At 41.4% G+C, this 26653-nt stretch overlaps 1 protein-coding gene and 1 non-coding gene across 2 annotated transcripts in view; one reads left to right on the top strand and one right to left on the bottom strand.

The window, feature by feature from the left end:
• FYTTD1 (forty-two-three domain containing 1) overlaps positions 1 to 26653 on the bottom strand; it is a 45451-nt gene that overhangs the window by 7990 nt on the left and 10808 nt on the right. Inside the window, exons 3-6 of the mRNA XM_066347171.1 lie at positions 11900 to 12048; positions 4007 to 4119; positions 979 to 1075; positions 536 to 597 (exon numbers count right to left, since the gene is read on the bottom strand). Of these exons, the coding sequence (XP_066203268.1) occupies positions 536 to 597; positions 979 to 1075; positions 4007 to 4119; positions 11900 to 12048 (421 nt within the window). The remainder of the gene's footprint in view (positions 1 to 535; positions 598 to 978; positions 1076 to 4006; positions 4120 to 11899; positions 12049 to 26653) is intronic.
• LOC136380238 (small nucleolar RNA SNORA36 family) lies at positions 11242 to 11373 on the top strand. The gene has a single exon (XR_010746912.1). It is a non-coding gene; the product is annotated as a small nucleolar RNA SNORA36 family (small nucleolar RNA).

Here is a 26653-nt window from a genome sequence, read left to right on the forward strand (position 1 = left end):
AGTAGCCTTAATTTTAAATAGTTTAATCTTAAAACCTCGTCATACTGATAGAATTACAAAGTTATAACATACTTGGGAAGTGTAATTCTAACAAACCCCCCCAAAATTTTTTTAACCTTATTAGGGGTAAGAGGAAAAAAAATACATGGAAAGTAAAAATATTCTATTGTTTTTAAGTTTTCAAATTTTCTAAAAGCTCTACTTGATTTTCTTCTATTTATTCCCTGAATAGGTTCATTTGTATAAAAACAGTTATAGAAAATAAAGGGCTGTATCATTTGGAATAATCAGACAATAAAAAATTAAAAATCAAGCAATGTATTTGGTGCTAAAACTTTTATACACTGACGTGAAAATACAAAAGTTTTTGGGAAAAAAAACAACAACAAAAAGATTTATTTCAGGCTCAATGGTTAATTTACTTTGAATCTCTTTTAATTTCTTTTGGACTAAGAAATCTGGGCACAAAGTAATCTGGGTTGCTAGTATTATGGGAGTTTTAAAATGACATCTTGAAAAACAAATTGAAACTTACTGACGAGTTCTCTTTGCTACTACATCGTCTAGCAGTTGTTCTGTGTTCAACTGGGCCTGAACCTGAAGGGAAAAAAAAGGCAGTAGATCCCACAGAAACCAGACAATCTGAATCCAAAGAGCTATCCTCAGAATTTTATAACCCACAGGGGATAGGTGTATGAGTGTACAGGTGCCTACTCTGGCTACACCTCTTTGTTGGTTCTGCACCAGAAAAGTAGTAAAAACAGGTTTGTTCCTAAATAACACATTAAATTGTTATAAGATGTAACTAGCTGTTGAGGACAAGAGAAAATGGGGGAGGAATTAATCTAATGTCATGTTCTCCATATCAAAACCCAACCCGTACCTCAACCATGGGCCATTCCTATGATTGAGGATTACTAAAGATAGATGTTCATGATCCTTTGGGTAAAAAGAAAACACCACCAGGGGTTTTAATACCTTCAGGCCTCTTCTGAAAAGAAAAGTTGCCTGGCGAGTGTCTTTCTGATGATTTAATTTATTTCCATTCCTGGTATAATTGGTTGAAATATTATTTCTGCAACAAAAATACATATGCATAATCTGAGCCTTTTAACAACTTTAAACATCCTGAGAAAACAAAATATTTAAGTTCATAGGCTTACAATGTGAGGTACACTAAACATAAAGACTTGGAATTATGGCCCTGGCCGGTTGGCTCAGTGGTAGAGCGTCGGCCTGGCGTGCAGAAATCCTCGGTTCGATTCCCAGCCAGGGTACACAGGAGAAGTGCCCATCTGCTTCTCCACCCCTCCCCCTCTCCTTCCTCTCTCTCTCTTCCCCTCCCGCAGCCAGGCTCCATTGGAGCAAAGATGGCCCAGGCACTGGGGATGGCTCCATGGCCTCTGCCTCAGGCGCTAGAGTGGCTCTGGTTACAACAGAGCGATGCACCGGATGGGCAGAGCATGCCCCCTGGTGGGCGTGCCGGGTGGATCCGGTTGGGTGCATGCGGGAGTCTGTCTGACTGCCTCCCCGTTTCCAGCTTCAGAAAAACACACACACACACACACACACACACACACACACAGACTTGGAATTATTTCCTTATTTACATGAAGCTATTGAGATTTAGTTTACAATATTTCCCTCTGTAACATAATACATAACTTCAACTTGGTCAATTTTGAACTAGTTTATTGTGAAAATATTCAACTTTCTAATATTTCAAACGTAAAAGTTCTCATTTGAAAATATTAAAAACAACATTTTTAATGCCATTTCTTAAATGTGTTGAAAGATATTAAGTACAGATTTATTTATAGAATTAATACAAAGAAAATCACACCTACTGGCCCTGGCTCGTTCACTCAACAGTAGAGCAACAGCCCAGTGTGTGGATATGCCAAGCTCAACTCCCGGTCAGGGCACACAGGAGAAGCAACCATCTGCTTCCGCACCCTGCACCTCTCTCTCTCTTTCTCTCCCTCCTGCAGCCATGGCACGAATGGTTCAATCAAGTTGGCCCTGGGTGCTGAGGATGGCTCCATGGCCTCACCTCAGGTGCTAAAATAGCTCGGTTGCTGAGCAACAGAGCAACGGCCACAGATGGGCAGAGCATCGCCCAGTAGGGTGCCTGCCTAGTGGGTCTGGGTAGGGGCGCATGTGGGAATCTATCTCTGCCTGCCCACCTCTTAATAAAAACAGAAAAGAAAGAAAAAAGAAAATCACACCTAGGTACATCATAGTCAAACTGGCTGAAAATAAAAAATAAGAAATCTTGAAAAATAACATTTTTTCCAGTTTCCCTTTCTCAGTTGGAAACCTTTATATATCAACAAAAGTCAAGGAAAAGATATCTTTCACTGCTTGCTCTTTCACACACAGAACAATGTACTTTTAATTATGTTTGACTTGACTTTTATCAATTCTTCTCTAGTTTCTATATAAAAAGCTGATAAAACAGAAGAACACCAAATTTTATATTTACTTACTTCATTTATTTTTCAAAATAAATACTTGAATATTGCCTAATCTTACCTCCTGTCTAATAGAGGCTCAAATGCAATATTCCCCTAGCACAATTACATGGGCTCATTAATGGGTCATGTAATTGACAATTATATGAGAAGTTCCCCCTTTCCAACTGGTACTACCAAATGATTCTCAAAAGAAAAAGATAATATTTAAGTAAAACTGCAATTCAAGCCATTCCATTTATACAAAGACTTCATTTCAATGGTTTTTGTTCTGTTTTGAATTATCTTCTATAAAAGATGAATAAATGGCCTGAACAATGGTGGCACAATTGATAGAGCACTGACCTGGGATGCTGAAGTTCCAGATTTGAAACCCTGAGATCACCAGCTTGAAAGTGGGATCACTGACACAATCCCATGGTTGCGGGCTTGAGCCCAAAAGTCATTGGCTTGAGCAAGGGGTCACTGGCTTGGCTTGAGCCCCACTCCCCCGCCCCCCACATCAAGGCATGTATGAGAAGCAATCAATGAACAACTAAAAGTGATGCAATTATTAACTGATGCTTCTCATCTCTCTCTTTGTCTCTCTCGCTAAAAAAATAAAATAAAAATGAATAAATGGTATTTGAAACTGAAATAATAAGGAAACATCACAGCTTATCAATTTCCTCTGTGCCCACTTTATCCTCACAGAGAACAGAATGCCATAATAATAGGTCATAATTTTTAAGTTTTTGTTATGGCTATCAATTTAATATAAAAATAATCTCAGCTTAAGAAGCATTCACAAAGCCTGACAAGGCAGTGGTGCAGTGGACAGAGCATTAGCTTGGGATGCTGAGGACCCAGGCTTGAACCCTGGGGCATGTGGGATCATAGACATGACCCCATGGTCACTGGCTTAAGCCAAAGGTCACTGGCTTAAAGCCCAAGGTTCCTGGCCTGAGCAAGGGGTCACTGCTCAGTTGGAGCTCCCCCACCCCATCAAGGCACATATGAGAAAACAATCAATAAATAATCAATAAATAACAAAGAGATGATGCTTTTCATCTATCCCCCTTGAAGTCTGTCTGTCCCTATCACCCCCCCCCCCAAAAAAAAAAAGCAGCAGCAGCATTCACACAGAATTCTTTCTAGTTTGCTTTTTCCGTAAATAACATTCATTGTTCTACTAAGAGACTCTGAGACTGAATAACAAAGTCCCAATTTTGAATAATTCTGGCTAAGGTCTTTTTATCAAAACAATCACCTTTTGCAGTTTTATTCTATATGTCAGGAGAGATAAAGAAGCAGAGTTAACTTTTTTAAAAAAGTTTATAATTAATTAAATTCACTAACCCTGTATCTAAGAAATAAATTATTTGCAAATGCTTCCATGTTGGATGATCAGATAGACATCCCAAATATCTGTCTTGAAAATGACCAGATAACTGTAAGAATCACTGAAAATTCATTCATTTGAACAGTTAGGCAAGAAGTACATCTTTATTTATGCAGGATAACATATTATTGTCTTCAATTTGAGTACTTACTTTCTATTTAGCTGGTTAGGTCTCTTGAGAACTGCAGCTGGTTTTCTCTGCACTTCATTTTGTCTCAGAAGGTTTGCCTTCCTTTTTAATGCTGGAAAGTACCGTTCTATATTCTTTCAGAAGGTAAGAAACTAGGTTAATCAGATTGCTTTTTCCCATATACCCTATTACAATAAACACTTTCTGAGGTAGAATGGACAGGGAGACTAACCACTGCTTAGAAGTGCAGGTTACAGAAACAGAGAAGCTGAAACAACTTGAATATTTCCAGTCTTAAGTGACTGTCAAGACAACCACTCAAAATACTTGCAACAAAAGGAGAATTTGAATAGATTAAGAATTTTTTTTCTATTCTGGATCTGTTCAGTTTGAAGTGTTTGGGTGATAATGGAGAAACAATGGTCTGGAGCTCAAGAGCAGAATGAGCATCAGAGATGTAAATTAGAGAATCATTTATATAACATACATGGTTTTTAATATCAAGTATAGGGATAAAAAGGGCAAGTTCCAAAAGAAATGTGTGAGAAAAAAAATAGAGGTGGTTGTAATAGCAAAGAAGCATGAGTAGAAAAGTTACAGCAAGCCCTGGCAGGTTGGCACAGTGGATCGAGTGTCAGCCTAGCATGAATGTCCCAAGTTCAATCCCTGGTCAGGGCACACATGAGAAGCAACCATCTGTTTCTCTTCCCCTCCCTCTTCTGTCTCTCTTCCCCTTTTGCAGCCTGTGGCTCAAAGGTTCCAGCGTTGGCGTTAGGGGCTGAGGATAGTTAAGTTGATTAGAGCACTGGCCCCAGACAGGGCTTGCCAGAGAATCTTGTTCAGGGCGTATGTGGGAATCTGTCTTTCTACTTCCCCTCCATTCACTTAAAAAAGAAAAAAGAAAAAGTTATAGAGAAAAAAAGAAATCAAGAATATTCAATGCTATAGAAAACAAGCTCATGAAATGTCCACTTCTTCCACATATATAAATTCAATCCTCCATTAAAGCCTAATTCAGTTTCCTCTATTCTCCATCAAGTGTTTTTCTAAAGTTCTTGACAATATGGACCACAACTTAATCTGAATTCCCTTATATTTTAAGCATGTGTAAAGTACTTCATAAATATCAGATACATTAAAAACTGAAAAAAATTTTAAGCCTTCATTTTCATGAACATATGGCAAAGAAGTAAATGTAAAAACAGTGCTAAAGAATTATCCAGAGTATAAGAGAAATGTTATGAAATCAGACTAATGACCCATTTCAAGATTTGTATTGATATTGTCTATAGTAACACTGAAGACCCTTTTATAGGTAAATGTGAAAGTTCCTTCTATGATGCTGTTGTCACATGTTATTTTCCTTCAAAGTACGTGCCATTTTATAATTATATAGTTATTTGTGAGATAAATTATTTAATGTTTATGTGTGTTTTCCACGAGGGTATGGATTTTCTATTGAATTACTGCAGTATCAATTACTTGCATTTAGTACATAGTAGGTACTCAGTCAACTTTAGTTAAATACATGAAATAGAAGTATAACAATCCATTAATATATTATGAATTTGTGTTCTATGGAACCAAGGTTTGTGTATGTGTATAAATATGTTTTTAAAAGTATACCCAGGAATAAGTTTTCCTTCTACAATAATTTTTTTGAAAAGCAACAAGTATTTATTTTCAACCCCAAAAAATAGTTATTAAGGAAACACTGATTGCCATCAGAATTTAACTCTTGTTTATATCAATTAGCCAATGATGTTTTGAGATACATCCTTGCTGGTTTGATTATTGACATTTATTCCTTTTTTATTGCTAAGTAGAATTCCACAGTATGAAGAAAAGTGCTTACTTTTAACTGTCAAAGTCAGATAAATGATTAAAACTACCTATTAGACGTAAATAACAAGTAAAATATAAATACACAGCAACAATTTTTTTAACTTCACAGAAGTACTGAATAGTTTAGTATTATCAGAGTCATGTTAGAAGTTCTACAAAACATAATATACCCTCAGTTTTGGGAAATTTTGAATCTAAAAGAAATTAACACTTACAAAGTCCTATATTTCAAAAGAAGAATCCCTGAATAACTTAAATACAACTTTTACTTCTGGATATTCATTCTTAGAAACAACCATTCCCCTCTTAGCACAGCCATTTGCTCTATGTACATTATTTGTATTTAGCAGTAACATAAATGAGTATGTTATCTTTGCCACTTAGTCATTCACACTTCATAGGTAAGAAAAACATATTTTTATTGAAATAAAATCTCATTATTGGCCCTGGCCGGTTGGCTCAGTGGTAGAGCATCGGCCTGGCTTGCAGGAGTCCCGGGTTCGATTCCCGGCCAGAGCACACAGGAGAAGCTCCCATCTGCTTCTCCACCCCTCCCCCTCTCTTTCCTCTCTGTCTCTCTCTTCCCCTCCCACAGCCAAGGCTCCAATGGAGCAAAGATTGCCCGGGCGCTGAGGATGGCTCTGTGGCCTCTGCCTCAGGCACTAGAATGGCTCTGATTGTGGCAGAGCAACGCCCCAGATGGGCAGAGCATTGCCCTGGTGGGCATGCCGGGTGGATCCCGGTCGGGCGCATGAGGGAGTCTGTCTGATTGCCTCCCCGTTTCCAACTTTGGAAAAATTAAAATATATATATATATCATTATTTATATAAACTATGATAAAGAGATAAAATAATCTTATTATGATCAAAACCTTTTCTTTTTGAGTGAGAGAGAGAGAGGCAGATAGGCCCTGGCCAGTTGGCTCAGTGGTAGAGCGTCGGCCTGGCTTGCGGAAGTCCCGGGTTCGATTCCCGGCCAGGGCACACAGGAGAGGCACCCATCTGCTTCTCCACCCCTCCCCCTCTCCTTCCTCTCTGTCTCTCTCTTCCCCTCCCGCAGACGAGGCTCCATTGGAGCAAAAGATGGCCCGGGCACTGGGGATGCCTCATTGGCCTCTGCCCCAGGCGCTAGAGTGGCTCTGGTTGCGACAGAGCGACGCCCCGGATGGGCAGAGCATCGCCCCCTGGTGGGTGTGCCGGGCGGATCCCGGTCAGGCGCATGCGGGAGTCTGTCTGACTGCCTCGTTTCCAGCTTCAGAAAAGAAAAAAAAATACAAAAAAAGAAGAAAGAGGCAGAGAGGAACAGACAGGCAAGGAGGGAGGGAGAGAGGGAGAGAGAGAGAGAGAGAGAGAAAGAGAGAGAGATGAGAAGCATCAGCTCATAGTTGTGGCACTGACAGCTTTCTCATACTTGCTTTGACATGGGGGCTCCACCTGAGCCAGCGACCTTTGGCCTCAAGCAAGCACCATGGGATCATGTCTATGATTCCATGAGCAAGCTGGTGAGGCTGTGCTCAAGCTGGTGACCTGGGGGTTTCAAACCTGGGTCCTCAGGGTCCCAGGTTGATGCTCTACCCACTACACCACAACCCGGTCAGGTTCCTTGTTGATATTTTTAGAGTGACAATGATTTACCTATCATAAGTTAACTATTTCTCAAATTTTAACTTTTTATTTACATTTCAAATGAGTTATTTTTGTAATTCTTTTACTTTTTACAATTTATTTATTTTTTACATTTTTTTATTTATTCATTTTTTTAGAGAGAGGAGACAGAGAGAGAAAGAGACAGAGAGAGGAAAGAGATAGAACAGAGGGAGGAGAAGGAAGCATCAACTCCCATACATGCCTTGACCAGGCAAGCCTGGGGTTTCGAACCGGGGACCTCAGCGTTCCAGATGCTTTTACCCACTGCGCCACCACAGGTCAGGCTCAAATGAGTTATTTTTGAACTGGATAAAGCATTCTTTAAAATAGTTTCATGAATGGTTTTTCTTCTATTTATGTTTAGTAGGTCTGAGACACTAAGGTATTTAATGTTCTACTCTTCTGTTTTTAATCTTTTTGGTTTCTCTGATTATGAAAGTAATATATACTTGTAAAAATATTCAGAACATTTATTCTTTAAATTATCTTCAATGCGTGTATTCTGGTTAAGAACCAAACTGTCTTCGACCTCTTACTTTTCAATTCTATCACCACCAACAGATCTTATCTCTTTTAAAACTTTATCACAGATCTATTTCTAGTTGTTTGTTTGTTTGTTTTCATTTTTCCGAAGCTGGAAACGGGGAGGCAGTCAGACAGACTCCCGCATGTGCCCGACTGGGATCCACTAGGCATGCCCACCAGGGGTGACGCTCTGCCCCTCTGGGGCGGCACTCTGTTGCATCCAGAGCCATTCTAGCGCCTGAGGCAGAGGCCACAGAGCCATCCTCAGCGCCCGGGCAATCTTTGCTCCAATGGAGCCTCGGCTGCGGGAGGGGAAGAGAGAGACAGAGGAAGGAAAGGGGGAGGGGTGGAGAAGCAGATGGGCGCTTCTCCTGTGTGCCCTGGCCAGGAATCGAACCCGGGACTTTTGCATGCCAGGCCGACGCTCTACCGCTGAGCCAACTGGCCAGGGCCTTACTATTTCTTAGAAACTATAAAACAGGCGTCCCCAAACTGCGGCCCCCTGTGGTCATTTATCTGGCCCCCCGCCGCACTTCCAGAAGGGGCACCTCTTTCATTGGCGGTCAGTGAGAGGAGCACTGTATGTGGCGGCCCTCCAATGGTCTGAGGGACAGTGAACTGGCCCCCTGTGTAAAAAGTTTGGGGCCTGACCAGGTGGTGGCGCAGTGGATAAAGCGTTGGACTGGGATGCAGAAGACCCAGGTTCAAGACCCTGAGGTTACCAGCTTGAGCACAGGCTCATCTGGCTTGATCAAAAAGCTTACCAGCTTGGACCCAAGGTCTCTGGCTCAAGCAAGGGGTTACTCAGTCTGCTGAAGGCCCAAGGTCAAGACACAAATGAGAAAGCAATCAATGAACAACTAAAGTGTCGCAACAAAAAACTGATGATTGATGCTTCTCATCTCTCTCCATTCCTGTCTGTCTGTCCCTATGTATCCCTCTCTCTGACTCTCTCTCTCTGTCCCTGTTAAAATAAAATAAAGCCTGACCTGTGGTGGCGCAGTGGATAAAGCATCAACCTGGAAACACTGAGGTTGCTGGTTCGAAACCCTGGGCTTGCCTGGTCAAGGCGCATATGGGAGTTGATGCTTCCTGCTCCTCCCCCCTTCTCTCTCTCTCTCTCTCCTCTCTATAATGAATAAATAAAAAATCTAAAAAAAAATAAATAAATAAAATAAAATAAAGCCCTGGCCTGTTGGCTCAGTGGTAGAGCGTTGGCCTGGCGTTCAGGAGTCCCGGGTTCAATTCCCGGCCAGGGCACACAGGAGAAGCACCCATCTGCTTCTCCACCCCTCTCCCTCTCCTTCCTCTCTGTCTCTCTCTTCCCCTCCCGCAGCCAAGGCTCCAATGGAGCAAAGTTTGCCCGGGCACTGGGGGTGGCTCTATGGCCTCTGCCTCCGGCGCTAGAATGTCTCTGGTTGCAACAGAGCAATGCCCCAGATGGACAGAGCATCACCCCCTGGTGGGCATGCTGAGTGGATCCCGGTTGGGGACATGCGGGAGTTTGTCTGACTGCCTCCCTGTTTCCAACTTCAGAAAAATACAAAAAAAAACACCCTGGACTTGCCTGGTCAAGGCACATATAGGAGTTGATACTTCCTGCTCTCTTCCCCCTTTCTCTCTCTCGTCTTTCTAAAATGAAATAAAATCTTTAAAAAAATGACGCTGGGCAAAGCCAAATATGTGATCTGTGAATTGCTAATTACCTACCTTCCTGATTGGGAAGGGCCATTGTTATGCTAATATGTGCTAGAGGAGAGATTTTGGCACCAGGAAAGTTTTAAAAGGAGAGAAGGAGAAAGGAACAAGGAATTTATTTTTGGAGAGTGAGAGCAGAGAGGATGCAGAGTGCTGAGAAGGAAGCCAAGATGGCAGGGCAAGAGTGAGAAGCCTGTATTGCAGAGAAAGAAGCCATGTTGGCAGATGAGGAACCAGAGGTGAGGGTCCAGGAGCTTTTTTCTGCTGAGACCAGTGGGGGCCTTTGATTCTAGAAAAACCGCAGAAGATTCTCCTGGTTGCGGAACCAGAGAATGTGTCGATAGCTTTGTGAGCACTGAGTGAAAGGGAAGTGTTTTGCCCTGTGTGTGTTTGCTCGTCGGCCAGCGAGAGTCCTGAATAAAGGAATGGCCCATCAGTTTTTGGCTCCACTGTTTCTTTACTGTCTGTCCAAATCTAATGGAACCTGCATGTGCACGACCATGACGGTGGCAACTACTGGCCTTACAGATATGGATACTGGAAGGGAGTTTGGGTTTAACTGCTAATTAATTATGTGTGCCAGTAAAATTTTTAAGTTATCACATGTGGTAGTCTCTTGAGTTCTTTGAAGACAGTGAAACCCCAAATTTTTAAATTATAGAATGTTAACAGTGTACTGAATTAAGATCCATTTATTCAGAGTTTGAATGATTTTGGCAAAGGTATGATTTGAAATTTGCTGTTTCTTTTAAAACTCTTTCCTCATCCTTAATGCAGATTAATAGTCTGATTAGCATATGATATAGAAATGGTGAAGCAGATTATTTTTCAGCAATTTAGAGAGTATCTATTTACATATAAATAACTCATACCTTCCTTTTCTGTTCATTAAATAAATCACCTACATAACTTAATTGGCCTTGAATTGCTATATGTGCTTCAAAGTTTTACACTTTAAATAAAAGTTCTGGGCTGACCAGGCAGTGGCATAGTGGATAGAGTGTTGACCTAGGATGATGAAGACCTAGGTTTGAAACTCTGCGTTTGCCAGCTTGAGCGCAGCATTGCCTGGCTTGAGTGTGGGGTCGCCAGCTTGAGTTTAGGATTATAGAAATGACCCCATGGTCACTGGCTTGAATAAGGGGTTACTGGCTCAGCTGGAGACCACCAGTCAAGGCACATATGAGAAAACAATCAATGAACAACTAAAGTACCACAACTACAAGTTGATGCTTCTTATCTCTCTCCTTTCCTATCTGTCTGTTTCTCTCTCTCTCTCTCTCTGCTAAGAAAAAAAAAATTCAACAGGGGACAGTTATCTACCACAGAGAAATGAAAATCTATGTCCATACAGACTTACAGGTGAATGTTCTAGCAACATTGTTTACAATACTTATAAAGTGAAAACAACAAAAAGGTTCATCAGTTGGTGTATGGATAAACAAAATACCGTATATCCATATAATGGAATATTATTCAGTAATAAAAAGGAATGAGGTATTGGTACATGCTACAACAAGATGAACCTTAAAAACATATGGTTTCAAAGTGCTGAGTTCAGTTCAGGGCAGCTTCCCTATTCTGTTAATTAAACTTTGGGACATTAAAACACAGATCTGGGGAGATGATTGGATAGAAAGCACTGCTCTATCCATTTACCTCACAGAAAAAAAGAAGAAGAATAAAGAAAAACATGGTTAAATGCCAGACCACATATTATTGTATGATTACGTTTATATGAAATGTGCAGGAAAAACAAATTTATAGAAAATGCACAGAAAGATTAGTGGTTTCCCAGGGCCAATGATGAGATATGACTGTGAATGAACATGAGATTTCAGAGTAACAGAAATGTTATAAAATTAGATTTTTGTGATGATTGTATAACTGTAAATTATCTAAAGTTCCTTAAATTATACACTTAAAACAAATAAATTTTATAATATAAAATACCTCAATAACCTCTTAAAAATTAGACAAAGTCAAAAACCTGTAAAAAAAAATTTTATATTGAGAATGTAGAAACTTCTCAAATTATTCATGAATAACGATTCTTATCTCATTTTTTAATTATTTATATGTCCCAAATTACTATATAAAAAATATACTCAAATAAAATGCTCTTTCAAGATCATTCACAAAATATTAGGACAAATAAAGGAAAAGGGTATCTGTCTCGGGGTTAAATCATCATCCTACCTTGTCACTTAGCGGTGGTCGATTCATTGGACTAATTCCTTTTCGAATTCCAGTTGTTTTCCTAGCTGCAAGGCCAGTAATAACTCCATAAGGACGTCTCTTTCCAGGCATCATTCTTCCTCTACGGCTCAGGTTATTCTTACCAAAACCTATAGGAAAAAACAAAAAAGAGAAAATATCAATCTAAAACAAACAAATCCCCAAATATATCAATCTAAGATGCAATCAAGGGGCACACAGGTCACAAGATACTCTATAGTAGTATTGTTTACATTTATTTCTTTTGAATTACAATAAAATATCTCATTTTTAAAGAGGAAATAATAAGTTGCTCTGGAAAGGGTTGTTGCAGAACTGGACTGCAAAAGAGACAATCGCATGCTTCCCCTCTAGCTATCCCTCCCTCTTTGGCATTACTTTAACAGGACAGCATCAACCATCAACTGGTGCAATTTTTTATCCACTAACCACAAATGGTACTGAGTACTTGAAAGATGACTAGTCTAAAATGAGATACAACAGCCTGACCTGTGGTGGTGCAGGAAGTGGATACAGGTTCCTTGGCTTGAGTGTAGGCTTGCCAACTTGCACACAGGGTTGCTGGCTTGGCTTGAGCCACCAGTCAAGACCCATATAAGAAGCAATCAAGGAACAATTAAAGTGAAGCAACAATGAGTTACTGTTTCTCATCTCTCTCTTCCCTCTCTCCCTTCCTGTCTCTCTCTTTAAAATCATTTAGCCTGACCAGATAATAGCGCAGTGGATAGAGTATCAGCCTGGGGCTCTGAGGAGCCAGGTTTGAAACCCTGAGGTTGCCAACTTTGAGCATGAGCTCTTCCAGCTTGAGCATGGGGTCACTGGATTGAGCAAGGGGTCACTTGCTTTGCTGTAGACCCCTGGTCAAAGCACATATGTGAAAGCAATCAATAAACTAAGGTGCTGCAACTATGAGCTGATGTTTCTCAACTCTCTCCTTTCCTGTCTCCCCCCCCCCAAAAATAAAATCAATTAAAAAACTTTTCAATAAAAATGAGATGTGGCCCTGGCCGGTTGGCTCAGCGGTAGAGCATCGGCCTGGCGTGCGGGGGACCCGGGTTCGATTCCCGGCCAGGGCACATAGGAGAAGTGCCTATTTGCTTCTCCACCCGCCCCCTCCTTCCTCTCTGTCTCTCTCTTCCCCTCCCGCAGCCGAGGCTCCATTGGAGCAAATGATGGCCCGGGCACTGGGGATGCCTCATTGGCTTCTGCCCCAGGCGCTAGAGTGGCTCTGGTTGCGGCAGAGCAACGCCCGGAGGGGCAAAGCATCGTCCCCTGGTGGGCAGAGCTTCGCCCCTGGTGGGCATGCCGGGTGGATCCCGGTCGGGCGCATGCGGGAGTCTGTCTGACTGTCTCTCCCCGTTTCCAGCTTCAGAAAAAAAAAAAAAGAGAGAGATGTAACAAAAAAATATATTTTATATATTTCATTAATAACTTTATGTTACAATATTTTGATCATATTGAGTTAAAGAAAATATTAATATGTGACTCACATTTTATTTCTGTTAACAGCACTGATCTAGAGAGGAATCTATTTACTCATGTTGCAATCTGATTTCTTTATTTTCAGTCCTACCATATTCACACTACTTTTGCTAAAGTCCCCAGTGGGTTCCAATGGATATAATTTAGTCTCTGTGGCATGTGACATTACTGTCTTTGCTTTTCCATTATGTATTTTATTTAAATACTTTTTTCTAATTATGAAAAAATGAACATGCTCACTGCAGAAAACTTAGAAACATATAAAAATCAGGGCACACAGGAGAAGTGAACATCAGCTTACCCATCCCTCCCTCGCCTCCTCTCCTCTCCTACTGCAGCCATGGCCATATTCTCAATTGGTTCGAGCACGTCAGCCCTAGGCACTGAGGATGGCTCCATGGAGCCTCTTCAGGCACTAAAAATAGGTTGGTTGCAAGCATGGCCCCAGACAGGTGTTGCTGGGTGGATCCCGGTCCAGGCACATGCGGGCATCTATCTCCTCTCCTCTCACTTGGAAAAAGAAAAAAAAAAAAAGCTACCCATTATTTCACCATCTAGAGATAACCACTACTAACATCCTATGTCTTTCTAGTCTTTATTCTGTCTTTACTTATAATATGTACATTTAAAAAGTTAACATTTTCAGTTTCAACTATTTGAAGCAACTCCAAAGACTAAACGAGGTAAATAACAAATACATTTTTAATAATTTTTTTTTTTTGTATTTTTCTGAAGCTAGAAATGGGGAGAGACAGACAGACTACCGCATGCGCCCGACCAGGATCCACCCGGCACGCCCACCAGGGGGCAACGCTCTGGCCACCAGGGGGCAATGCTCTGCCCCTCCGGGCGTCGCTCTGCCGCGACCAGAGCCACTCCAGCGCCTGGGGCAGTGGCCAAGGAGCCATCCCCAGCGCCCAGGCCATCTTTGCTCCAATGTAGCCTCGGCTGCGGGAGGGGAAGAGAGAGACAGAAAGGAAGGAGAGAGGGAGGGGTGGAGAAGCAGATGGGTGCTTCTCCTGTGTGCCCTGGCCGGGAATCGAACCCGGGACTTCTGCATGCCAGGCCGACGCTCTACCACTGAGCTAGGGCCAATAAATTTTTTATTTATTTACTTAAGTGAGGAGAGAGAGAGAGAGAGAAGAGGGGGGAGGAGCAGGAAGTATCAACTTCCATATGTACCCTGACCAGGCAAGGCCAGGGTTCCGAACCGGCAACCTCAACATTCCAGGTCAATGCTTTATCCACTGCGCCACCACAGGTCAGGCATAAATTTTGTAGTACTAAGTACCTAGAAGGTAGTCTCAGTCAATCCTCCAGCACAACCACATTTCATAATCTATGTACTATTTTGTAGTCTGTATTAACACTGTATTTTGAATACTATTCCAACTATTTAACATTCTTTTATTACATTATTTTTTATTATGCCATATACTTTTTTAAAAAAGATTTTATTTACTGATTTCAGAGAGAGGAGAGAGACATGGGGAGCAAGGAGCAGGAAGCATCAACTTGTAGTTGCTTGTCATGTGTGTCTGAATCCGGCGAAGCCCAGGGCTTCAAACCAGCAACCACAGCATTCTAGGTCAATGCCTCATCCATTTTACCACCACAGGTCAGGCAATGTGCCATATACTTGATCCAACAAATCTCATACTAATCATTTCAGTTACTTTTAATGTTACACTATTATTATTTTTATTTTTAGAGAGAGACAGAAAAGATGGGAGAGATGAGAAGCATCAACTTTTTGTTGCGGCACTTGAGCTGTTGATTGCTTTCTGTTGATTGTTGTGCCTTGATGGGGGTTACGGTGTGTGTGCTCCAGCTGAACCAATGACCCCTTGCTCAATCCAGTAACCTTGGGCTTCAAGCCAGCAACCTTTGGGCTCAAGCCAGTGACCATGAGGTCATGTTTATGATCCCATGCTCAGGCCGGTGACCTTAAATAAGCTGATGAGCCCATGCTCAAGCCAGCAACCTCGGGATTTCGAATCTGGGTCCTCAGCGTCCCAGGATGACACTCTATCCACTGCGCCACCACCTGGTCAGGCTAATGTTACACTATTATAAACACTATTACCATATTTCCCATGTATAAAACACACCTTAATTATGGGGCCAAAAATTTGGGGAATAAAATATATTACATGTTATTAAACTCAAGTTTTATTCATCATAAAATTTATACAACTGTTCATCACTGTCAAAACTCTTATCCATTAACTTGTCCTTATCTGTGTCTGATGAAGAATCAGTCTTCAACAATGAGCACAAAAACAAGTGCAAGAAAGTGGGAAATCCAAGTTAAAAAAATCGACAACCGGCCCTGGCCTTTTGGCTCAGCGGTAGAACGTCGGCCTGGCGTGCGGGGGACCCGGGTTCGATTCCCGGCCAGGGCACATAGAAGCGCCCATTTGCTTCTCCACCCCCCCTTCCTCTCTGTCTCTCTTCCCCTCCCACAGCCAAGGCTCCATTGGAGTAAAGATGGCCCGGGCGCTGGGGATGGCTCCTTGGCCTCTACCCCAGGCTCTAGAGTGGCTCTGGTCGTGGCAGAGCGACGCCCTGGAGGGGCAGAACATCGCCCCCTGGTGGGCATGCCGGGTGGATCCCCGTCGGGCGCATGCAGGAGTCTGTCTGACTGTCTCTCCCCGTTTCCAGCTTCAGAAATAAAATAAAAAAAAAGAAAAAAAAATCGACAACCACTGTATAAGACATACTCAGTTTTTAGACCTCAATTTTAAAAAGGTGTGTCTTATACATGGGAAATACGGTACTTACTGCAATAACACTAGCGATAACATTTCTATACAACAGTGGTTCTCAAAGTGTGCGCCAGGGCGCACTGGTGGGCCCTAGATTTCCAGGTGCGCCCTATGGTATTCCAGAGAAATATGTGCCTGTTGGGGACCAAAAAACAAACAGGGTTTTTGGAGTTTAGATTTTTGGGGGACAGAGGTGTGGGAAATTGGCTGTCAGCTGACAGTTTGCCCAACCCCCCACCTCACTTGACTGATTAGGTAGCAAAGGCTGTTAAGCTGTGGTGCTGGATTGTTTACACTACTCCCCATGTTCCCTGGAAAGACTGGAGACAAGTTTCTTCTATCCTTTGGTGTAAAGTTAAGATGATATGTATGGTGGGGGTTTTCTGCACTCAACACAATTAAGAGTAAAAACAGAGGAATTCTTCAAGTATTGACGAAGAAATGAGAGTTTGCCTTTCAAATACATGCCCAAACATTGAAGAAATTGCTAGGACACATCAGGCTCATGTTTCTCATAAATATAAGAATGAAAAAACTTAACACATTCACACTGAGACCTATCGAATTTACTAATCTTACTAAGAATGCATCTATATATATAAAAAGATAACGTTTTTGTCATTTAATTTTTAACCCCTTTTTTTACGAATTCTAAAGAGCATAACTCAAAAAATGTAACATAAAAATGTTTTTTAATGTCAGAATAAATTTAATTTTGTTGTATTTATTTCATTTAATTACCATAAAAGCACGCTTGGACTTTAATATGTGACTTAATTATTATAACATATTTCTCAGAAATTTGTATATAGTGAGCCTACAATTATTTGTACGATTTTAAATGTGCCCTGACTTCAAAAAGTTTGAGAACTACTACTATACACATTCATGATTTCCTCAAGATATAAATTTCTAGTTATTTCCTGAAGTTATAAATTTTTAGAAGTTGAAATGCTGTATAAGAGTAAAGCAAATTCTTCAGAACTTTTATTGATATTATAAAAATCCCTTCTAATAAAGACTATATATATTTAAATTTCAGAAACTGAAGGGTGTCACTTTTACCATATCATTGAGGATTCTAAATATTGTTTTTAATCTCTATCACTTGGTAGTAAAAAAGATCTTGTTGAAGAAATGAAGCTTGGTATAAGCACTCTGAAGTACAGCAAGAAAAAAAAAATCTTGTTTCATTTGGTAGCTAACTAGTAAGAATGAACATTTTCCATGTGTTTTTTGGCTATCTGTATTTTTCCATTCACGAACTGTCATGTTCATAAGTCAGTTTTCTAGGGTCAAATTCTATTTCCTTCAATGCTTTGATAGAAAAATTACACTAAATTTATGATTAATTCTTCAAGAATTGACTTCTTTAGACCCTGGTCAGTTTGCTCAGTTGTAGTGTGTCTGCCTGGCATGTGAATGTCCCACGTTTGACTCCTGGTCAGGGCACATAGGATAAGTGACCATCTGCTTCATACCCCTCTCCCTTTCTCCTTCTTTCCCTTTCTCTCTCTTCCCCTCCCACAGCCATGGATTGATCGGTTCAAGCTCACTGGCCTCAGTTGCTAAGGATGGTTCTGTGGAGCCTCCACCTCAGCTGTGAGCATGGCCCCAGATGGGCAGAGCACCGGCCTCAGATGGGGGTTGCTGGGTGGATCCTGGTTGGGGTGCATGTGAGTGTCTAGCTATGTCCCCTCCTTTCACTTGAAAATGAAGAAAAAAACAACTTTTTTATAATATTCAGGAACATGGTATGTCTGTCCCCTTATTCTTCTCTTGTCATTAAATTGTCTCAGTAGCCCTGGCCGGTTGGCTCAGTGGTAGAGCGTCGGCCTGGCGTGCAGGAGTCCCGGGTTTGATTCCCAGCCAGGGCACACAGGAGAAGCGCCCATCTGCTTCTCCACCCCTCCCCCTCTCCTTCCTCTCTGTCTCTCTCTTCCCCTCCTGCAGCCAATGCTCCACTGGAGCAAGGTTGGCCCAGGCGCTGAGGATGGCTCTTTGGCCTCTGCCTCAGGCGCTAGAATGGCTCTGGTTGCAACAGAGCGACACCCCAGATGGGTAGAGCATCGCCCCCTGGTGGGCGTGTCGGGTGGATCCCAGTTGGGCGCATGTGGGAGTCTGTCTGTCTCCCCATTTCCAACTTCAGAAAAATACAAAAAAAAAAAAAAAATTGTCTCAGTAAAGTGGTAAACTTTCCCTCCCACAGGTCCTGAACTTTCTTGTTAAGCTTATTACAAGATATTTTATATATTTTGTTGTCAATCATGAAAGATCCCTTTCTAATCATTTTCACATAGTCATACCTGGGATTAAAGAAAACTTTTGAGGTTTGAATTATTACGTTTTATTCAGTCATCCCACTAAACTCACTTTATTAGTTTTAAGTCTTTCAAATTCTTTTCCTGAGATTTCTGAATGACAATCATATAACCCACAAATACTACTGTCTTCTTCCTTCTAATAATTATATCCCACATTTTTTTATTTCTTTTTTTCTTTTTACAGAGGCAGAGATAGACAGGGACAGACAGGAACGGAGAGAGATGAGAAGCATCAATCATCAGTTTCTCGTTGCGACTTCTTAGTTGTTCATTGATTGCTTTCTCACATGTGCCTTGACCGCGGGCCTTCAGCAGACCGAGTAACCCCCTGCTGGAGCCAGCGACCTTGGGTCTAAGCTGGTGAGCTCTTTGCTCAAGCCAGATGAGCCCACGCTCAAACTGGTGACCTTGGGGTCTCGAACCTGGGTCCTTCTGCATCCCAGTCCAACGCTCTATCCACTGCGCCACCACCTGGTCAGGCTCTTTTATTTCTTAATGCAACAGCTGGAAACTCCAGAGAGCCATGCTAACTAACAACTGTGATATTGGACATTCTTTTTTTTGTGTGTGTGTGACAGAGACAGAGAGAGAGACAGAGATAGGGACAGACAGGAAGGGAGAGAGATGAGAAGCATCAACTCTTCGTTGTGGCACCTTAGTTGTTCAGTGATTACTTTCTAATATGTGCCTTGACTGGGGGGTTACAGCAGACCGAGTGACCCCTTGCTCAAGCCAGTGACCTTAGGTTCAAGTTGGTGAGCTGTGCTCAAACCAGATGAGCCTGCGCTCAAGCCTGTGACCTCAGGGTTTCAAACCTGGGTCCTCTGTATCCCAGTCTATCCATTGCGCCACCACAGTATCAGGCGATACTGAGCATTCTTAATCTTAATTCTGATTTTGGGGAGAATGTCTTTAGAATGGCATCCTGTATAATACTACACAGCTGCAACATGATAACAGGTATTCCAACAGAAAAGTTTCATGATTAGATTAAATGAAGTTTAAAGTTTTCTTTACTATAGGATTTCTCAAGACTAAAGTGTATGAAGAATCCCTAAGATGAATAATATATTGTCATTATATTACTGACTTTACCGTATGTCATTCCCAAACTTACCTAATTCTAAAATGCGGTACCTATTTTGTGACCAGAGTTCAACAAGACAGGAAAACCTGTTATGTTATGATGGTTGAATTAATTACCAATTTATTGCTTTCAGCTCCCAATTAACTCCTTTATACTGCCCTGCTTCAGTTACTGGAATGTTTTTTCTTACCCGCCTGCACCAGGTTAAGCTTTGTCAGTAGAGGGCGCTGAAGGTACTACTCTTGAGGAAGGCTTTTCTTCCAGGTTCCAGAGTGCACCTCAAGGTTTGGTCCCGTGGCATAAGATACTCAATGGCACCCATCATCTCTCCCCCCACAATGGTGAGACAAGAGAGGTGCCTAGGGCAAAAAATTTGAAAGTGAGTGATGCCTTAAATTTTGGGCCCTAGACATCTGTCTAGATCCAGTACAGTGGTACCTTGAGATACAAGTTTAATTCGGTTTGTAACCGAGCTTCTAAGTCAGTCAACTCGTATATCAAACAAATTTCTCCCATTTAAAATAACTGAAACAGATTTAATCCGTTCCAGCCCTGTGAAACATCCCCAAACCATCTTAAATTATAAAAAAAGACATGTTTTTAATTAAGAAACACACATGTATACTTTACCAATGAATAATAAAATATATGAAATAAAATAAAAAAGTGTTATTTAGTACTGTGTATTCTTACCTTGGAGACAGACGAGTGCAGCTAACGGAGGTGAATGGTGGTGGAGGAGGGAGGGAGGAAGGAAGGGATGCAGGCACTATAGACACGTAAACTAAAACTGCACTTTCTTAACACAAAATGTAAACTAAAACTACATTTTCTTTACTTTAAACAAAACTAAAACTGCACTTTCTTTACTTAAAATGAAACCACAAAAACTTAATTGTAAAAAAATGCACTTTCTTAACCTTAAACTTAACCTAAGCTTAACATTACATATTTTTCATTTAATCATCACCTGTTTTTGCCTTTTTGGCTGCACTTTTGGCACTTTCCCTCGCAGGACTTTTGAATAAAAATCTATCCAAAGAGGTTTGCTTTTTGCCTGCCTTTTAACATGTTATGGAAATGTGACAAACAAGTGTCATTAAAAAGTGCTGAAGTACGACCAGTTTAAACTTTCTGGGTGTTTCTTTTTTTTTTTTTTTTGTATTTTTTCTGAAGCTGCAAAAGGGGAGAGACAGTCAGACAGACTCCCGCATGCGCCCGACCAGGATCCACCCGGCACGCCCACCAGGGGCGATGCTCTGCCCCTCCGGGGGGTCGCTCTGTTGCAACCAGAGCCACTCTAGCGCCTGGGGCAAAGGCCAAGGAGCCATCCCCAGTGCCCAGGCCATCTTTGCTCCAATGGAGCCTCGGCTGCAGGAGGGGAAGAGGGAGACAGAGAGGAAGGAGAGGGGGAGGGGTGGAGAAGCAGATGGGCGCCTCTTCTGTGTGCCCTGGCCAGGAATCAAACCTGGGACTTCTGCATGCCAGGCCGACGCTCTACAACTGAGCCAACCGGCCAGGGCCTGGGTGTTTCTTTTTAATGAAACTTGAAAGCTTCTCCCACATTGCCAGCATGTCTTTAATTTCACTTGTAGAAATCACTTCCTCCAACTCGACCTCCTCTTCACTACTAATCTCTTGCAGAAGCTCCGTATGTTGCATCATCTGTAGCTCCTCAACTCCTCAGTTGAAAGTTCCTCCTCATGTTCCAAGCTCGACGAGCTTGTCTACATCACCCTCATCTACTTCCAGACCCATTGACTCTCCAAGGGACACGATCTCCTCCAACGCTTCTACCTCGATCTCGGTCTCTGGTTCGAATCCTTCAAAGTCCTTGTCTGCAACCTCAGGCCGTAACTTTTTTTATGCCAAGTTCAAGGTTCTTCTTGTAACCTCTTGCCATGCCAAGTCAATAATGCATAAACATATCACGATGTTGTAGTGATCTTTCCAAAACTCTCGAAGGGTTAGATTTGTATTCTCAGTCACTTCAAAGCAGCAGCGGAACAAGTGCTTTGTGTAAAGCATTTTAAAGTTGGAAATGACCAGCTGATCCAGTTTGCAAGTTGAAGTCGTGTTGGGTGGGACGTAGAGGACTTTCACAAATTTGAACTCATCGAGAATGTCATCTCCAAGACCAGGTGGGTGGGCTGGAGCATTTTCAAAGATTAGTAATGCTTTCATCAGGAGTTTATTTTCTTGAAGATATTTCTTTAGTGCAGGACAAAAGATGAGATTTACCCGTTCAATAACAAAGTGCCACATAAGCCATGCCCTAGCATTGGCGTGCAATATAACCTGCAGTTTTTCTTTAAGAATCTAGTGAGTCTTAAAAGGCTGGAAGATTTTTGGAATGATACACTAGCAGTGGCTTTACTTTACAGTCACCACTAGCATTTGCACACAATGCAAGGGTCAGACGGTCCTTCATGGGTTTATGGCCCAGCAGCTTCTTCTCCTCTGTGGTGATAAAAGTCCTCCAGGGCATTTTTTTTCCAAACAATCCTGTTTCATCACAGTTAAAAACTTGTTGGGGGGATGTTCCTTTGTGATAAGTGCAGTAAAATGTGCAATGTACTCCTCAGTTGCCTTAACATCAGCACTTGCAGCTTCACCATGCCTCACCACCAAGTGGATACCACATCTCTTCTTGAAATTTTCAAACCAGCCGTGACTTGCCTTAAATGTATCTTATGCTGCCTCTTTTGAGGTTGATGGTTCTTTCTTCTTTAAGTCGCCGTACATAATATGTGCCTTTTCACATATTATAGTCTCCATCACTGTATCTCCTGCCAGCTCTTTTTCACCCACACCAGCAGAAGCTTCTCCATTTCTTCATGGATATTTGTCCTTAATTGGGACAGAATTGTAGTTCCTTTCGCTGGATTTGCGCTTTTGATGGCTTTTGTTTAAGGATGGTACAAATTGTAGATGTATTGCGGTCGTACAGCCTTGCCAGTTCAATCACTTGTACACCATGCTTATGTTTTTCTGTTATTTCTTGCTTTATTCTATCGACATCATTCTCTTCTTCTCACCATGGTCCTTTACAATCACTTTCTTTGGCCCCATGATAGCACACAAAAAAAGTTAGTAAAAAATGCAAAAATGATGCAAGAACGAGTACAGCACACAAGATTCAACTTGATTCTGCGGGTAACACATGAGAAAGAACGAGATGCTGGTGTTGTGCTGCCGATACTGGACCCATGCACCAACTAGCAGCAGATTCCCGAATCACGACTCTATCTTGGAATTTCGCTCGTATCTTGAACAAAACTATGGACCGAGTTGCAGCTCGTATCTCAAGGTACCACTGTACTAGGCATTGCTACAGTCTGGCCCTACAGACAGACTTTCCAGTGAATTGAAACTGTATCACTGCCACAGAAATGGGTTCACTGTTAAGTTCCACCAGCACAGCAACTCAGTGGGGAGATCCAGATTTGTTTCTTTCTTGGGTGCTCTGCCTCAGTACCAAAGGTACTGAATTTACTACTTTTATAAGCAAAGAAAAAAGCAATAAAGTTACAATTTTTAAAATCAAATTATTGCTGCTCTATGTGTCGATTTTTCTGGAATTGCAGACAAATAAAGATTAAGTATGTTGGGGAAACATGTATATTCAAATTAAATTTATAATTACTTGCTATTTTTATTTGTATTATATGAAGCAGCTACTACTAACTGTGCTAGGCAGTGTGCTAATAACTTGAACCTAAATGACAACTTGATCAAGTTGATGCTAACATCTGAATTCTGCTGGTGGGCAAAGTGAGGCAAAGAACAGTGACTACTCAGAGGTTACAGTTAGAAAATGGAAGAGCAGAATTCAAGTTTGTGTGGCTTCAAAAACTGAACACTTTTCCAAACTGTTATGTAAATACTAAAGAATAAAAGGTAGAATATCACCTATGGTACAATTAAAAAGAAAAAACTTTTACAAAAAAAATTAGGCTCTAAGCTAGATTATTACCAAATAGGCCATGACTTGAACAGGGATAGAGATATGAAGTGACAAGTAGAAAAACATGGGCAACAATAACATATTGAGAAAAGAGATAGTCTAGAAAAAAAAAGAAGTGAATGAACACGGTAGGCTCAAATTGGAGGGCTTCAGGTGGGTATAAAGATTATACCTGACTAGGAATTAGGGGTCATGGAATTCATGATCATATTATATCATAAGTCCACACTTGATCTTAGCCAAAAGGCTAAGGAACAATTACATTGAATTGGTCTAGCAGCATTACCTTAGACTGAATAGAAGAGAGAGAGAGAGAAGGCAGTGAAACCATTTCAAAAGCTACTGTAGTACCCAAATTGACATGATAAAGCACTGGAAGAGGAACAAAGAAATGTGAAAATACTGTACTATATTCTAAAAATAATAAAATAAATTAGTGGAGCAAAGAGAAAAATTAAAGAGAGGAGGAATCCATTATTATACCAAAAATTTAAGTTCAGATAAGAAAGATTAATTAGAGAGTCTTATTAACAGAAATAAAACTGATTAAGCTTGACCAGGCGGTGGTGCAGTGGATAGAGTATTGGACTGGGATGTGGAGGACCCAGGTTAGAAAACCAGAGGTCGCCAGCTTGAGCATGGGCTCATATGGTTTCAGCAAGGTCACCAGCTTGAGCCCAAGGTCACTGGCTTGAGCAAGGGATCACTTGGTCTGCTGTAGCCCCCCAGTCAAGGCACATATGAAAAAAAAAATCAATGGACTAAGGAGCCTCAACAAAGAATTGATGCTTCTCATCTCTCCCTTGCTATGTCTGTCCTTCTCTCTCTGTCAAAAAACAAACAAAACAAAAAAAACTGATTAAAAGGAGAAAAGTTAAGGAACAGAATTCTATTCCTGGGTACTTGTTAGTTATTGTTCCCATACTCATTAACCTTTCCACTACCTTTGCTTTCTCTTTGGTGGCTTTTTCCCCTCTACCTTCTATCTAGCAAACCTAAATCATCCCTTGCCTCTCCCTCGCCTTTCTACCTTTGAATGAACTTCAGTAGCAGTATCTGTTTTAGGAATGGTACTATTTTTCACTCTTTGTCATGTTTCATAAAGACCTATACATACTGCCCCAATTCTCTCCCTTCTTACCCTCTGTATAACTGTCTTATATTCTAAAAAGCATAATGAAGTACTAAAGACATCATCTAATGCAATGATCTTAGTTTTTATCCATTTTGCTATAGAAAGTTTCTTTCTGTCTTAATAAAGCACTTTCATTTTCATTACATACTTCAATCATTACCTCTATGAAGATCCTTTCATTTTGAGCTTCATTACAGCAGCAGTTTCACACTAGCCATATATCAGAACCACATATGGAAATTTAAAAAAATCCCTAGGTCCTACTTCTGAAGATTTCAGTTCAGCAGAAATGGAGGGCAGCCAAAACACTGGTCTAGTTTATAAGCTCCACAGGTGCAAATAGGTTGAGAACAACTAGAACTAGAGGCAGAAATTTTTTATTTTTCCTTTGAATTTTTAGCCTAAACCCTTCATGAATTTCTTCCACACAAACATCCACTTGCCTCAATAATTTCTGTGGAATCTGATCACTTACCTGTAACCTGTATAAGAGGTTTTCTAGGAAATGTCATTATCACAGAGTGTATGCAATCATATTACTTACTCCTTTCTGAAGCAACATACAAATATTCCCATCTCTTGTACCTCTAAAAAAAAACAGCATTCTCAACTTTTAGGACTCAGGACTTCTTTATGTTCTAAAAAATTACTGAAGATCCCAAAGAGTTTTTGATTCTGTGGGATGTTTATTGTCACCATGCTAGAAATAAAAACTAAGGCATTTAAAAATGATTATTTCATTAAAAAAATAAACCAGGCGTCTCCAAACTTTTTACACAGGAGGCCAGTGCACTGTCCCTCAGACGGTTGGAGGGCCGTCACATACAGTGCTCCTCTCACTGACCACCAATGAAAGAGGTGCCCCTTCTGGAAGTGTGACAGGGGCCGGATAAATGGCCTCAGGGGGCCACATGCAGCCCGTGGGCCATAGTTTGGGGACACCTGCAATAAACCATTACATGTAGAGCAAAAACTTATATTTAATAAAAAATAACAATTATTTTCCAAAATAAAAAGAGCAGCATTGTTTTGCATTTTCTTTTCTATTTTCTTTCTTTCTTTTTCTTTTTCTTTTTTTTTTGGTGTGGGAGAGATAGTCAGAGAGAGTGGGGACAGAAAGGGACAGACAGACAGGAAGGGAGAGAGATGAGAAACATCAATTCTTCGTTGCGGTTCCTTAGTTGTTCAATGATTTCTCACATGTGCCCCGACCAGGGGGCCACAGCAGACCAAGTGACCCCCCGCTTGAGCCAGCGACCCTGGGCTCAAGCTGGCTCCTCCACATCTCAGTCTGACGCTCCATCCACTGCGCCACCGACTGGTCAGGCTTTCTTTTCTTTTTTCTTTTAATTCAGTGAGAGGAGGGAAGGCAGAGAAAGACTCCTGCATGCACCTAGACCAGATCAGACTGGGATCCACCTGGCAAGCCCATTAGGGGGCAATGCTCCGCCCATCTGGGGCATTGCTCTGTTGCTCAGCAACCCAGCCTGAGGTAGAGGCCATGGAGCCATCCTCAGAGCCAGGGGCCAATGTGCTCCAATCGAGCCATGGATGCATGAGGAGAAGACAGAGAGAAAGCCAAAGAGAGCAAGAGAGAGAGAGAAAGAGAAGCGAGAGGGGTAGGGTTGGAGAAGTAGATGGGCACTTCTCCTGTGTGCCCTAACCAGAAGTCAAACCTAGGACCATCCACACCCCAGGCCTATGCTCTACTACTGAGCCAAGCAGCCAGGGCCCTGCATTTTCTTTAGTGTCTGGCTTAACAAAAGATAGCTAAATTCTCAGCTGTTTTTACATTCAATCTGCTTTAATTATCACAAGTCATGTCAACCCTGGTATAGTCCACTATACATTTATGAGACAGTAAGAGTGAAAATACAATTGTCTTAGTATTATAAAAATACAGTTTTTTATATATGAGTTTTTACCTTATGGACCCCTCAAGTGTTGGGGAT

This window comes from Saccopteryx leptura, chromosome 8, assembly GCF_036850995.1.
Source record: "Saccopteryx leptura isolate mSacLep1 chromosome 8, mSacLep1_pri_phased_curated, whole genome shotgun sequence".
NCBI classification, from domain to species: domain Eukaryota; kingdom Metazoa; phylum Chordata; class Mammalia; order Chiroptera; family Emballonuridae; genus Saccopteryx; species Saccopteryx leptura.